Genomic DNA, 16,512 nt, shown 5'->3' on the forward strand with positions numbered 1-16,512 from the left:
TATCAGCTGTTTGGACTCTCATTCTCACGGCACCCATTCACTGCAGAGCATCCACTGCTGAGCAAGTGACACAATGATACATTTCTCCAAATCTGTTCCAATGAAGAAACAAAATCATCTACATCTTGGATGGCCTGAGAATGAGTACATTTTCAGCAATTTTTCATTTTTGGGTGAACTATTCATTTAAGGGTCTATCAAGCGTTGTGCAGGTTCATGTAGACAAACTACATGCAGAATCACAAATATTCCCTGAATAAGAACGTAATTGTGCAAGTTTTCCATCTCATTACACTGTTTACCGGCTCTCCATCTCTTTGTCCAAGGATTCATTTTTAGACGAGGATGTGGTGCATGAATTCCAGACATCTTCATCCACATTTGTCTTCTCCTGTCTTCATTCCTCAGTGTCAGAGACTCTAATGGCTTTTCATTTGGCATTAAACGATGGGTTTGCTTGCATCCCTCAGATGAAGGTCTCTTTGTTGTACTCAAATGCAGTTCCTGTGTGTGGGTTTGAATTGCATAGCGTGTGTAACGCTTTAGAGATCCCTTTGGGTCCACAGCAGAAAACCCCCACTCTTTTACTGCAGGACAAACACACACATCATCATTTTTGATTACTGCAATCATTAAAATGGCCTGCATAACTACATTATTTCAGCCAATAATGGATGCATTCATCATACTCACAGCTGATTGGCTCTCCCTATTTCCTGGAAAAGGAGCTTCCATTTTGGCCGACCAATCCGAAGCCTGGAGCTCAAAAAACGGTAACGTTCCTCACCGATGCTCTTCAAAACACACAATGAAAGAAATTACTTCAGTATGACAACTGATATATGCATATTTTATTGTAAAATAATGAACTAGATGTTTACATTTTCTGTAAACAAAAGAACAATGCTTGCATCTACAAAACTCAAGTTATAAATTAATATTAAATAAGTAATAAAATGAGATATAAGCACACACACCTGTAATCCCCGAGTGTTACTGAGGTAGAGCTGAACATTCAGATAATCTGGCCGATTGTCCCGCCACAGCTACAGAGAGAAGACAATATATTACAAGAGGATGTTTAATATTTCATGCATACTGCATAACGTGTTTATATTTTGTATATATTATTTTTCTGTTACATTCATGCATTTTTAATCCGATAAAGCCTTCTGTATCTTATTTGATACACAAAAGGTCTCTAAATGATCAACATGATCAATTCTTTGCTGAAAAACCTGTTGCACACACACTTTTTTAATCAAGTTAAGGGTCTTTTAGTATAATCGTACAAACATCCACCTTCAGCTTGTGCTTCACTTGCTTTTTGCTGTGAAATCTTTAGTGATTTTTATAAAATAAATATAAGAACAACTTTTATATTGTTAGTAATATTTCAAGATAAACACTTGCTGAACTGAAGAAACTTAGCTTTACTTGGTTATTCAGACAATATTTAAAAAAAAAATCATGTTCAAATGTAAGTCTCAAATATGATCATCAGGCATTTGAGGAATGTTTGTTCATCTCTCTATCATCATTGCATTGCATTATGTTTTGATCATCAAACTAAGCATTTAAATATCATCTTGCTAAGACATATTATTGGAGATATAGAAATATTTACATAATTTTACGTAAGTATCTGCTATAATGTTATAAATATTTCACAGATTTACATTATAAGCATCAGAATTTCATCTTAATTTTTGGTCATATAAATATCAGCATCTGCACTAAATTGCATATTCTTGTTCAGTTTGGGCCTCTGAATAAAAACCCTGATTTATCAACTAAAAGAAGAAAACACATATGCAAAATATTGTTTGGACTATTATTTCACATTTCAGGATTTACAGGGGTAAGTGTGAGTTTAAGGGTTAAGTGTACGTTTTCAGAGCCACTGTGTGTGTATAGGTATTCACTTATGGTGACCAAATGTCCCCACCAGCAAATTTCGACCTTTTTTTGGTCCAAGTTTTTAAATCATACAGACTGAAGTGTTCTGAGAATCTAAAAATGCCTGTAGTTTTGTGTGAGGGGTAGGTTTAGAGGTAGGGTTTGGGTGAGGGGATAGAAAATACAGTTTGTACAGAATAAAATCCATTACGCCTATGGAATGAACCCATAATGATAGGACTACCAGTGTGTGTGTGTATGTGTGTGTTTTACCCTCTCACGAAGGCCACACAGCAGATCAGCAAACCAATAGAAAGACTGAAGGTCCCTGCAAACCCAAACGAAATACAGCCTCCTCAACTTATACTGACGCCAGTCATCACTGCAACACACACAACACCTTCAGACACTTTACTGTGGATTTACACATTTTACTATTTTTAGCACATAGTATGTATAAAGTGCATAATATTTTCTGTGCAAATAGATCCCGGGATGATCTATTACTGGAATCAAACCTACGACCACCATCTGAACTGCAAAGAAATGCAGTATTCAATATACAGTGTGTACTGTGTAGTTTGCAGCACACTAGTGTTCCATTTAGAACACAGGGACACAGAGAGTTTAAGAATGATCTGATGTTACAGTAAAGTGAATGACAGGTTGCACTCACAATAATGCTTGTAAAACACAAGCGAACGGCGTGACTCCGATCCCTCCCGCCACACACAGGCTGACCTCGTAATTAAACACCTCCTCTGACGGGCTGCCAAATGGACCATCCACATGCACTCTGGGGCGGGACAAGAAAGCAGAAGAACCAATGAGATTAGAGAAGATGCATGTGGACAGAATATCCATTTCCATAATACTTCCATACTACTCATGTTATTTCTGCAGTATGACAAACTGTGCACTGTGTGTGAAATTTCTGTATGCATGGAATACATTCTACTTACCTACTGCAGTATGCAATGAATTAGAATTCCATTCCAAATATAACTAATGGAATACTAGCATACTGATTCCTGCATACTGTACTGTATTGAGCTTACAAAAGTATGTTCTAAGAACATTTTGCTAACTTTCCCATTAAGCTATGAAAACATTATATTTGGAAAATTCAAAATGTGCAGTTTTATCTTGTTTATGCAAATGTTAAGGGAACATTCTATTTGATCATTTTTGCAAACATTATGGGAAAGTTACTTTGGAATACTCTCTGTACATACCAAAACAAGTAGCAACATTTACAAAATGTTACACGAACGTTCAACTGAACCGTTTCAGAAATAACATTCCATGAACAATGTATAAATAATGTTTTGAGAACATTATTAAAGACAAAATAACTTTAATAAAAATGCTATGTTAATGTTACTGTAAAATGTTAATACATAACTTGCCCGAATGTTCTGAGAATGTTCCCGGTTACCTGGGTATATACTATTTTTTTGAAGCATGTGAAATGATATATGGTTATTTTGCATTCTAAATCTACTTTTATGTAAATTGTCTTTGTGGGCCAATCAAATCACAAGTAAAAAAATATTTTTGCATTGCATTATGGGATACTGTATTCTGTGCACTGTGCTATAGTTGCACACTGCATATCTTGTTAAATGTAGCAAGTCATTTGGGTATTACATGAAGAGCATATTATGCACAGTATACATACTGAAATATTAGTACAAGTAGTATGCTATTACAAACAGACCTGACAACCACCCCACCAATCAGAAAATGCTATTCGCTGCAACAGCCACTGTCGGTTTTCCACTGATAAAACGAGACAGTCACATAAGGAAGCAAGCAAACACACACTTGCACACGACAGCAGAAAAGAAACGCACACAAACAAACAAGCACACACACACACACAGGATGAGGATGTGCAGTCGTTCCCACTGTACACTCACTGATCCACTGTAAAAACACTTTTATGTGAGGAAATGATGTCGACAGCAAGGCTTGTTAAAGCCTGTCACCTGACACCCCGCCCACACAATCCTGGAAAACTGTTCTGTCTTCCCAGGAAATGACGCAGACAGAGGGTCGTGACATTTCACCTCCTAGTATACTGAGGGATCATGACTTTCATCAACGCCGCTGACACTGTTCCCACAGCGCAGCAGACTTACGTGGGGTATCTCCTCTGTTGCATCATGGGAAGGATCTCAGAGCTGTTCGACTTTTGAAGCAGCAGCTGAGAAAATCTCGCTGAGGAATAACATAGACAAAAGAAAATCAACAATATATGTACAAATAAAAACAATATCAAATATATTTCAGAAAATGTGGTGTTCTGGGTGACTGTTAGCACATTGCTATGTGGTTGCTAAGGCATTTTAAATGTTTTTAGCATGTTAGAAAAATAGAAACGGTAATTGTGACTTTTTAATCTCACAATTTTGACTATTTCTCGTAATTGTGTTTACATTTTACAAACTCGCAATTGCAAGAGTAAAGTGAGAATTGTATCTCGCATTTCTTTTTTCCCGCAATTGCGAGTTTACATCTTACAATTCTCACTTTTTGCTTGCAATTGTGAGTTTATAACTCACATTTCTGACATTGTAACACGTAATTCTGACCTATAACTCGAAATGGCGAAAAAAAAAAAAGTCAGATTTGTGAGATAAAAAGCAATTACCTTTTTTATTTTTCATTCAGTGGCAGAAGCGGGCTTCCATATGCTACAGAATGTGGCTAAGGATTTCTCGGCGGTTGTTAGAGCATTGCTAAGTAGTTTTTAATTTGTTCTGGGTGGTTTTTAAGACAGTGCTGTGCAGAGTATTTTAGATGGATGTTAGTGCACTGCTATGTTGTTTAACACATGCTTATGGTCTCATTTTGGTCTCTAGATATGGATAAGTCCTTTATTGTAAATTGGTGGGATTTTTTGCCTGTTTTATCCCCCATGTGCATTTGCACTGGTATGTGTTATTTCTTTTGTTAAGTATGTTTTTCTTCCAGGAACTAGTATCTGTAAAGCATGATAATGGAAAGTGTCTTGACACAGGACTGAGCCAAAAAAAATGTGTGTGTAAGAGTGTGTTTTAATCCAAACTTCACACATTCTGACAGAAACATTTGAACTAGATAATATAGATCACAGCATCTTTTATTTATTATGCGTGTGTGTGTGTGTGTGTGTGTGTGTGTGTGTGTGTGTACGCACAGGTCCAGTCTCCCAGCACTCTGAGATGAACACCAAATGTTTCATTCTTCCCTGTTGGACACTGAGGAACACAGTCAAACACACACAGAGAGCAGGGATTGAGTGTGAGGATCAGGTACAGTCATGCATTAAAGGAAACAGACCCCTGCGGGCAGAAAGACTCCAAGCAAAGTGTATGAGTGGGTAAAAAATTTTTACTTGGCAGAGAATGCTAACGTATTAAGTGTATAAGTGTGGAGAAGTTTATTGCATGTTTCAAAAATGCTTTTTAATGGAAACATTTACATAGACCATCATGGAATGTTTTGTTTGAAAGAGAGTGCAATTTGATCCAATAATAATCTTCAACAGCATTACATCATTGAAAATGCCTTCAGCACTGTTTAAGAAGAAGCACATGTTCATATGCTGCTGTCAGGTCCTGCTTGTGCATTTGGAAATCATAACCTATGATATGATGCGAGTTCGAAATGAGTCAGAATAATAACATTAGTAATTGTTTTTGTATCCATAATTTGCTAGTCACTTTAGATAAAAACATGTCAACGTGCAATTAAAATGTGTTTATGAGCAATACCAATTAGCCATCATTCTATCATTGACGCACTCAAGTTGGCGCCTAAATAAATTCCTGAGTTTCCCACTGGTGATTATGACATTGCAGTGGTGTTCATGTGCTTTTATCTCATGAGTACCATCATGACTTGAATGCAGTAATACACACAAACGGACTCACTGTGGTAAGAGTAAAGGGATGGTTTTCAAATGACGACACACTCGGGCAGTTCAGCACGATGTACTAGAGAAAACATCACAAAAACACATTTTAGACATGACATTAAATATGCATATTTACATAATATATATACTAACATTTACATTAAATGGGCCTTATACATATGTTTTTGAAAAACGTCTCCTCTGCTCACTGAATCTGTATTTATTTGATCAAAAATACAGTAAAAACAGTATAAAAGTTAAATATTATTACCGTTTAAAATCACAGATTTCTATGTGAATATATTGTAAAATGCTATTTATTTCTGTGATCAAAGCTGAATTTTCAGCATCATTACTCAAGTCTTCAGTGTCACATGATCCTTCAGAAATCATTCTAATATTCTGATTTGCTGCTGAAGAAACATTTCTGATTATTATCAGTGTTGAAAACAGCTGTGCTGTTTCATACTTTTGTGGAAACTCTGATACATTTTATTTTTTCACTCGGGATTCTTTGGTGAATAGAAAGTTCAAAAGAACAGCGTTTATTTGAAATAGAGATCTTTTGTAACATTATAAATGCCTTTACTATCACTTTTAATTTAATGCATCCTTGCTGAATATAAGTATCAATTTCTTTCAAAAAAAAAATCTTACAGACCCCAAACGTTTGAAGAGGAGTGTTGCAGACTGAAGTCTTTCATTTAAAAATTTGAAAACAAACTTTATTGTAACCGTGCGGAGGCGGGGCTCACCTGTCCAGGGCGGGGCTTAAAGCCGCTCATCAGCATGCGCAATTCTACCACATCACATGGATCACTAACGACAGAAACTATGGTAACAGGAGCAGTGCTGCTTCTTATGAAACGATACAACCACTCGGCACAGTACAGGCAGAGAGGAGCTGAGACCCACAACCACGTCTAAAACACACACACAACGACTGATAATCATATACATACAGATGTACATACAAAACTATATAAACAACAACGTGAAAGAATCAACTACTGCATCATTTAGAGACAGACAGACCTGAGGAAAATGGGGTTGAAAATGAGCCTCTTCTTGACAAACTGTTTGTGGTGCACCTGAAAACTCCGCCCCCTTCTCTCCTGCTGCTTTGTGATTGGTCCATGAACTGAGATTGTTGTGTGTGCAGCCGGGTGGGCGGGCCTCCACGTTTGACTGATACTTTAAAGCTCCCCTATTGAACAGAGAGGCATCAATCTTATCGCATAAAGCATAAAGGTCCCAATTTGCACACTTCTACTTTTATAATGGTAAATGTAACCCTAGAAATATGAAAACTTTTACTGTACCTTTTCATCACAGACTTAGGAAAATCAACTCAATTCAATAGGAAAACAAGCTTTCAAGGCCCATATTTTTTAGAAGACTTCACACCTTAATTTTGCATCTTAAGTAAATGTATCTTGATGTATATTGAAAGACAAGAAAAAATTACTGAGGAAGATATTAATTTTTAGATACGTCTGCTTTTTAAGACCTGCAGAAACCCTGTTTATTTAAAGGGGGAAAAACAAAAAAAAAATTTTTTAAATTCATAATTTCATTCAAAAATTAATTTTACAAAAATCACACTAATTAATATTTTTTGTTTGACATTTGCAAATCTAAGACATAAAAAAACCTTTCTTCCATAATGTAAGGGATTATGGGTAATAAAGTATGCATCAAGTATAGAAATAGCATGCCATCAGTGCAACTCTTACATACTATTTTCAGTTCATATTTAATGATTTGGGGACACACCAATTCTAATTTCACATACTATTTAAGTATTCAAGTTTGATTTCCCCCCCCCCAAATTTATTGACAATATTTTCACAGTCTTGTTTGTATGCGTGTGAGGGAAATGCACTGATAAACTCACCCTGCTACGTGGAGCATCAGAATAATGTAGAACACGATGAAGAGGTTGTGAGTGTACCAGAAAATCTCGTAGCTTGAGACTCTGAGAAAAATACACACAATTGCACTCAAATAAAAAGGAGAGCGAGATAAAAGAACATGCAGCACAGCGTTCAGGACTCTTAGATTGAACGAGACGCTCTTGAAGTGTCCTAAAGTGAACTAAAGCACCTCAATTATAGCAGGACAATGGAGAGGAGAAGCCCATCGGCCCCAGATCAATCAGAGGGAAAGAACCCCTCCGGGTAATAGTCTCGGTAATTACAAGTCAAGTGTGTGTGTGTGTGTGTGTGTATAAAGTCTAGGGAGAGGAGACTAGGGTCACAGGCAGGTCAAATAACAGTTAAAAGGTTACAGGTTCTCACCTAATACAATAAGACGACGCTGTAAACATCAGAAACAACACCAGCACCAACAGAACGCCAGTAACTCCAGGAACTAAGAAAAGAGCCAAAAAAATCATGAGTTCTCAAGCAAGGTCAAATTAAACATAAATAATAATATTAAAAATAATAGTAATAATAAAAATGACAAAATTACATATTACTACAGTTAAAATGAAAAATTAAAATATAAGCAATTCAAAATATGAATAAAATTATTTTTAGAAATTAAGTTGTGTGAAATAACTTGAAAGAGATATTTAAACACTTCAGCTAACAATCTCGCTTAAACACAAAATAAAAGGAGACACATTTTACAAAGTTAGAAGACTCTGTCCAAAGGCTTTTCAGTTAATCATCCTATATCATAAGTTCAGTTTCATTATATTAAACACAACACACTGATGTAGAAGTAAAGAAGGGAGATTTAGAAATGTGAGTCACCTGTGCTTATGATGAGAATTCTGGGATCCTAAAGAGATAAAAACATATTTCCACAGTTTTAAATATTACACAGCACAACTGTGTGTAATTCGATCTGTAGACATCATACTTTTTTTCACTTATTTCAGTTAATGTCATAAAACTAGTGAGCTAAGCCAGTATCAGTACTGACTGTGTCGTGTAAACATGGCTGAACATGTTTAGCGGAGGAACAGACAAATCGAATCAATTGAGTAAGTCATATATGCTGGAACTGCTCCCGATTGATAAAAATTTGTGACTTCAATCATTCAGTTCAATTCACTAGCAAAAACCAGATCAAAAGAGCCATTAATTTTCGTATTTGGATATGGCTTGTACTGATTTTAAAAAGCATGTATAGTGATGGGTGAAACTGAGCTTTTCGAAACTCCGAATCAGTTAAAACAATGCGCCGCAAAATGATTCACTGTTTAGAAGCGCTCCAATCGGTTCGCGTATCGCGAATCATTTGATTCAGATCGGGACTTCAAATTGCATATTGCAAATCATTTGATTTAGATCGGGACTTTGGACAGTCTATGCTTCGGAACAGGTTCGCGAATCATTTTGCGAATTGAAATACTCACCATCTGCGCTTCGAAGTCCCGATCTGAAATGATGGTTCTCGATTCAATATTCAGATCGGCACTTCTGAGCACGGATCATGAATCATTTGATTTAGATCAGGATTTCGAAGCGTGGATCGTGAATCCTTTGGAGCACGATGGATACTTTGGAGCACGAATTGTGAATCGTTTCATTTAGATCGGGATTTCGATGCGGGTTCACGAATCATTTGAATCAGATCGGGACTTCGGAACGAGAATCGATAATTATTTGATTCAGATTGGTACTTCGGTTCGGGTCATTTGATTCAGATCAGAACTTCGGAGCTGGTTGGCGAATCATTTCGCAAATTGAATGATCTGCAATCTGCGCTCCGATGTCCCGATCCGAAATTATGGTTCTCGAATCAATATTCAGATCGGCACTTCTGAGCACGGATCATGAATCATTTGATTTAGATCAGGATTTCGAAGCGTGGATCGTGAATCATTTGATTCAGATCGAGACTTCGGTGCAGGTTCGTGAATCATTTGATTCTGATTGGGACTCCGGAGTGTGTATCGCAAATCTTTTTTCTGATTTCTTTTTTTTTATTTTATTAAACAGTACAAAACATCAAACCATTAAGGCAGTACTGTTATAAAAATAAAACAAAGAAAAAACAAAGAAAGTATGCACAAATACAAATCTCTTAAAGAATCATGAAACCCCGTTTCAGCACTGGTTAGTTCTCACCACAGTTTTAAAAAACGCTAAAAAAAAAGTGGGCGTGGTGCGCTGCAGAGCGGAGGGGGAAGAGGGAAGACAGACAACACAAACAACTTCGGTTTCAGACAGTTCTCATAGGATAAGAACACGCAGTCTCATGAATAATCTAATAGACACCGACACGTCATCGATGCACTAGTCCTTTGCCACGTCACAAATTGTGACGTCAACACGATGTAGATTTTAAACCCGGAAGATGAAAATAGCGCAAAAAATCTTAAAATTAACCCGTTTTCTCCAACAATTAAAATTAACGGATGCTAACATGGTCTTCTATGATGTGCAACACAAACACCTCTGCTAAAATCTCTGAAAAAGTAGTCTGGGGTATCATGACCCTTTAAGAAAATTAATCACAGAAGACCATAAAAGAGTGACAAAAACAGCAATTCACTTCAGTGTCTGACTTATATTATAATTACTTCCATAAGCTTTTTGTGAAATTTGAATTAACTCATTTATCTGTTGTTTGACCTCTTCATATTTAAAGAGAGAACTCTAGTTTCTAGTCAGACATCGCTTGTTATGATTTTCAAGGGTGTCAAATTTAGTAGAGATGCTATGACATGTCCCTACCAATATCCAGCGACTACTACATTGTCCCTAGCAATAATTTTAATCAAACAATGAAATGTCTGTCGTCTGCCGTTATGTCCCCACCAATGTCAAAATCAAACCTTATGCTCTTGCAAAAACATTAAAAAAAAATTATTATTCCAAACACAGAAAATTCATGTAAATATATGTGATACCTGTCCTGACCTCTTCATATTTAAAGAGAGAACTCTAGTTTCTAGTCAGACATCGCTTGTTATGATTTTCAAGGGTGTCAAATTTAGTAGAGATGCTATGACATGTCCCTACCAATATCCAGCGACTACTACATTGTCCCTAGCAATAATTTTAATCAAACAATTAAATGTCTGTCGTCTGCCGTTATGTCCCCACCAATGTCAAAATCAAACCTTACGCTCTTGCAAAAACATTAAAAAAAAATTATTATTCCAAACACAGAAAATTCATGTAAATATCTGTGATACCTGTCCTCGATACTGAGCGACATTGAGTGCAGGGAAATCCTCTGAATATCTCACAGAGAAACTGACCATGTTCACGAGGTGAGCGCTCACATGAACCACTGCAGACATATACACGAACAAACACATAAACATCATCAACTCAGACAAAACACACACATGGAATGACAGCATACGTAAAGTATGTGTGGAAGACAATTTGTCTATTCAGCAGCTCTCTTTGTGTGTGTGTGTGTTGTAGCTTGTGTTGCAGTTGTCATGGTAACAGGATGCCTCAGAACTCTGTAATTAGAACAAGACCACAATGCACTGAGACAGGAAATGTGGGGGATTCGCAGACACAAGATAAAACCAGCTGGGAATCCCTCTGGATATTCCTGTGTTCTAAACAGACACACACACACACACACACACACCTGTCGACTGGCAAAACTGTCTAGCCTGTCACTAGACGAACACTAGTCGAAGTTATTTACCAGGACAAACTCTCAGATAGCAACATACCAGTGTTATTTTCATATCGCTGAGATACTGTTATAGATTTTATACAGTGCTGCTTGAAAGTTTGTGAACCCTTCGCACACGCACACGCACACACCTGTCTACTGGCAAAACTGTCTAGCCTATCACTAGACGAACACTAGTCGAAGTTATTTACCAGGTCAAACTCTCAGACAGCAACATACCAGTGTTATTTTCATATCGCTGAGATACTGTTATAGATTTTATACAGTGCTGCTTGAAAGTTTGTGAACCCTTTAGAATTTTCTATATTTCTGCATAAATATAACCCAAAACATAATTAGATTTTCACACAAATCCTGAAAATAGACAAAGAGAATCCAATCAAACAAAGGAGACAAAAATATATACTTTGTCATTTATTTATTGAGAAAAATGATCCGTAGCCTGATGAGCAACATCAACTCTTTTTGTGAGGTCCTCAGAGATCTCATTTGTTTGTGCCATGATACACTTCCACAAACATGACCAAACTTTGATAGATCCCTGTTCTTTAAATAAATCAGGGCACACACTGACACCTGATAGTCATCTCACTGATTAAAAACACCTCTGAACAGATGGACTCTAATTTCACCTTCAAATTAACAGCTCATCCTAGAGATTCACATACTTTTGCCGCTCACAGATATGTAATATTGGATCATTTTCCTGAATAAATAAATGACAAAGTATATATTTTTATCTAATTTGTTTGATTGGGTTCTCTTTGTCAACTTTCAGGACTTGCATGAAAATCTGATGATTTTTTGGGTTATATTTATGCAGAAATATAGACAATTCTAAAGGGTTCACAAACTTTCAAGCAGCACTGTATATACTTTTGAATTAGCTTTAATGTTGTGTTCTGGTCTTTTTTTTTGTTATGGTCTTTTGACCCAGAGAGGATTTTCTTTTTCCTGAAAATGCTAGTTAATGTTATTGCACTGCACTAAAACTTAACGCCTTTGCTCACACAGGGTGTGACAACTTCCCGAAAAACTTGGATAATGTTTGTACATTTTTGCCTTTTTTCCCCACATTGTTACACTTGTGGCGTTCCCGGTCAGAAATCACTGGCCTACAAAAATAGCTTGTAAATCTCTCATTATGCTATATTATTACCAAATATTGGATTTCATTTTTTATCAACTTGTTTCCTCTCAATTAGCATAGACTTTATATTTCTTTTTAGTACTGATTGATCATAGGCCTCATTGGTCTGAGCTTATGCACCTCAGCATATGCGATGAGAATTCTGGTGCAGCATATGCACCATTGCAAAAATTATCCACAGATAATGCTTTTAATTAAATTAATTATTTAATGATTAATTTTTATGTCAGTTTTCATTTTAGTTATTTTAATTTTAATAAATTTTTTAATTGTTTTATTTTACTATAATAACCCTGTGACATACATGCATAAATACACAAAAAGAGTGCTTTCAGACAGACTAGTGACTCGACCGAAGTAATCTGTTCTTCCTCTCCCATGAAGTGAGTGTAATCTGCTGTCTGTCTGCGTGGTCTCTCTCATTGTTCTGGAGTCTGTTTGGTCTGTTCATTTACTGTCTGATGCATAATGTACCAACAATGGTACAATCTTTCTCAAAATGACAAGCTGCATCTTATTGTTTTGGCCTTGCAAACCAAAAATCATGCTCAAAACATTTTCCAAGCTGCTACAATAACACTTCTGAGGAAGAACTTGCTGCATTTGATAAAGTTTGTATCAAATCTTTTTCTTAAAACACTTTATTGTAAGCAAACTAGATATTTTGAAGCATAGCTGTTCTGTTCTGTTTATTTGAAGAAGTTTGCATCATTGATTCTGTTATTTTCCTATTTATTACTGTGAAGCTGTTTGAAACAATCTGCATTGTATAAAGTGCTATAGAAATAAATGTAACTTGACATGTTCTGCTCTCACAGCTTTCAATTTCACATTTATCAAACTCCTAAATATCATGTACAACAAGCAAACTGGTCACTTTATGTCAGTCAGACAGTCTCTTCCTGCTATGTGGGCAGAATAAGCTGACCAGATCATGCAGAAACAACACAAACTATGGTCAGTATCGAGCGTTTCTGTTGAGGCATCTGATCAGGTTTCTCACCTGAGAAGACGCATATAGTGACTCCACATGCCACATGAAACGTCTTACTCTTATCCAGCAGCCGACGAACACATCTACCCGTCACCTGACAGACAGAGAAAGAGTCAGAGTCAAAACAACCCTCATTCAGCATGGCAGCAACATGTCTTTGAATCTTTAAACTGCATATGCAGCATCTGAAACAGCATGCAATAAATGTGCATTTTTGTGACTGCACAGATTTGACATGAATGCATTAATATGAGAATTTCTCAAAGTGCACGTGATGTCTGTCTCACCCGCTGTGATCCTCGGAGGAAGGTAAGCAGTGATCGGCACATCGGCAGCAGTACCAGACTGCAGTTAAAGTTTAGAACAGAGGCCGATGCTCGACTGATGCAGAGGCCCAGCTGAAGAAACACATACACAGGGGTTAGAACAACAGTTTTCAAACTTTTTAATGCCGAGTACCCTGAAAATGATGCGAAAGATGCCGTTCCTACATTGGCCGAGAGAGCGCAACACTCTGCACCTTAAACACATGCAAATAGAAAACACCAGCAAATTAAGAAAACATCTTCATAAGTTTGACAGCACATGTGCTGCAAATACATACAAAAAAAAAAAAGCGCAGCAAAAAACAGAAACGTGCTGCAAATACTCACAACGAAACCAAATACAGAAACGTGCTGCAAGTAGCACAGACACTTGTTTCGGTTCCGTTAAACATTTTCGATGTGGTCTGTGCACATTTGCAGCACGCTTCTGTTTGTGTTGTGAGTATTTGCAGCGCGTTTCTGTATTTTGGCACGTTGTGGCACGACTTCACTAGGGGAAGTCGTGGCCTAATGGTTAGAGAGTCGGACTCATAACCCAAAGGTTGTGGGTTCGAGTCTCGTACCGGCAGGGATTGTAGGGGGGGGGGGGGTGAATGTACAGCGCTCTCTCCCACCTTCAATACCACGACTGAGGTGCCCTTGAGCAAGGCACCGAACCCCCAACTGCTCCCCGGGTGCCGCAGCATAAATGGCTGCCCACTGCTCCGGGTGTGTGTTCACGGTGTGTGTGTGTTCACTGCTGTGTGTGTGCACTTTGGATGGGTAAATGCAGAGCACTAATTCCGAGTATGGGTCACCATACTTGGCCACGTCACATCACTTTTTTGTAGGTATTTGCAGCACGTGTGTTGTCAAACTGATGAAGATGTTTTCTTAATTTGTTGCAGGTGTTTCTTCACTCTCTCAGCCACTGTACGTTCCTGAAATATATATTTTAAAACTAATTTATATTGTGTGAGAAAATTAAAATAAAAAAATTAAATCATGTTGTAATTGTACTACAGCCTCAGGAAATAATTATAATATTATCTGAAAAATATTTAATCTAAAGTAAGTTTTTTTTTTGGGGGCATTTCTAAAGAATTAAACCTGAAATCAAGCAGAAAATCTCTAGTATATGTGGGTGTTGGTATGTGCGTTGCAGTGGCGTTTGATCATTTTTTCCTGTACAGAGGTGAGCGAGTTGTTACACGTCTGTTAAGCTCTATACAGAAACACAACAGCCCTGCTACATATGAGGGTTTACAGCTCACAAACACATAGGCAGAGTAAAACTGCTGCAATTGCCCAATTCTGGCATAAATGTATAAAAGTCTTAGCTAAGACAAGTGTGGTTTGTTTTCAGAAAGTTGTGTGTCCCTGTGCAGCATCTTTCCAGGACATTAAACAATAACCTGTGACAACAATTACCCTGATTCATACAGGAGTGTTGTGGACCCAACACTATCTGTACACACAACCACACACACACACACACACACTCTCTCTCTCTCTCTCACACACACACACACACACACACACAACCACACATACACACACACACAACCACAGGTTGGGTTTCCATGTTTTAAGGGGACATTCCGATTCCAAAGGCGTAATGGTTTTTATACTGTAAACTGTATTTTCTATCGCTCTACACCAACCCTACCCCTCACAGAAAACTTTCTGCATTTTTAGATTTAAAAAAAAAACTTCCTTCTTTATTATTTATAAGCTTGTTTCCTCATGGGGACCAAAAAATGTCCCCATCCTAATGGAATATGTCTCAATACACACAACAGGAAACCATTTTTAACGGTTTTAATGGTTAAACGTTGTAATGGTATAGTGGAAACCATTAGAATTTCTGTGATGTTCCTATTTTTTTTCGGCAGACCTGTAAAACTCACACACCCCAAACTTGAAAACACAAACTCAAGTTCTTACCCCCAGCATCTTGTGTAGATAATAATACTGCGCTCCGCTGAAGTACATCATGAATGTTCTCCAGAACAGGAAGACATTGACTGCAATCCAAAACATCTGCCCAAAACAATAAAAACACAACAATCTAAATGACAACATCTCAGACTCAATGCACGCACCCGTACAGACACTGTGACAACCGTATAGTGAGTAAATCTCTCATCTCACCATGATCAAGTGTTTGGGTCCTTCATTGGCCCTCCAGCTCTTCAGAGCGACGCTCATGATAGCCGCGCGCGCGGTCTTTACGCACCGCGATGCTAAACCTCGGACCGCAAACCGCCGTTAAACATCACCGGTGCAGCCGCTGGACTCTCCGTGCCGTGACGGTCAACCCGCCGGCTTCTCAGGGACTCCGCGTGCCGCTCATGTTCCCCGTCACGCGCCTCCCACCAAACGCCCGGTTTGGGAACCATCCTGTCGAGTGAATCCTGGGTAATAAAACAGAAAGAGCATTTTCTACTACTTCTAATAATAATAATAATAATAATAATAGTAATAATAATAATAATAATAATAATAATAAACAATAGCCTTCATTTACAGAGCAAATACACAAAGTGTTTATATTTTAATAAAGTAAATAAGTCGAGATCGACAAAATAACACTATCTATCTATCTATCTATCTATCTATCCATCTATCTATCTAT

At 37.4% G+C, this 16,512-nt stretch overlaps 1 protein-coding gene across 1 annotated transcript; it reads right to left on the reverse strand.

Moving 5' to 3' along the window:
- Positions 1–176: 176 nt before the first annotated feature.
- nox4 (NADPH oxidase 4) lies at positions 177–16,252 on the reverse strand. The gene is made up of 18 exons (XM_016462571.1): positions 16,029–16,252; positions 15,822–15,917; positions 13,857–13,967; positions 13,579–13,663; positions 10,962–11,059; positions 8,566–8,593; positions 8,104–8,176; positions 7,701–7,781; positions 6,839–7,010; positions 6,559–6,726; positions 5,820–5,882; positions 5,084–5,144; positions 4,044–4,122; positions 2,576–2,695; positions 2,173–2,281; positions 978–1,046; positions 694–794; positions 177–587 (listed from the first exon to the last, which is right to left on the reverse strand). The coding sequence occupies exons 1-18, from the start codon at positions 16,083–16,085 to the stop codon at positions 467–469; spliced, it is 1,692 nt and encodes a 563-aa protein (XP_016318057.1). The 5' UTR covers positions 16,086–16,252; the 3' UTR covers positions 177–466.
- Positions 16,253–16,512: the final 260 nt, after the last annotated feature.

The sequence above is a fragment of the Sinocyclocheilus anshuiensis genome, unplaced genomic scaffold (genome assembly GCF_001515605.1).
Source record: "Sinocyclocheilus anshuiensis isolate Anshui unplaced genomic scaffold, SAMN03320099.WGS_v1.1 scaffold48, whole genome shotgun sequence".
NCBI classification, from domain to species: Eukaryota; Metazoa; Chordata; class Actinopteri; order Cypriniformes; family Cyprinidae; genus Sinocyclocheilus; species Sinocyclocheilus anshuiensis.

What these genes read in the sequence shown, in the direction of transcription:
- nox4 (XM_016462571.1), bottom strand. Translation starts at nt 16,085, where the DNA reads ATGAGCGTCGCTCTGAAGAGCTGGAGGGCCAATGAAGGACCCAAACAC. An exon ending in TCGCTCAGTATCGAGGACAG is followed by an intron (nt 8,594 to 10,961) that starts GTATCACAGATA and finishes TTATCTCTTTAG; the next exon opens with GATCCCAGAATTCTCATCAT. An exon ending in CAACAGAGGAGATACCCCAC is followed by an intron (nt 2,696 to 4,043) that starts GTAAGTCTGCTG and finishes GTCCCGCCCCAG; the next exon opens with AGTGCATGTGGATGGTCCAT.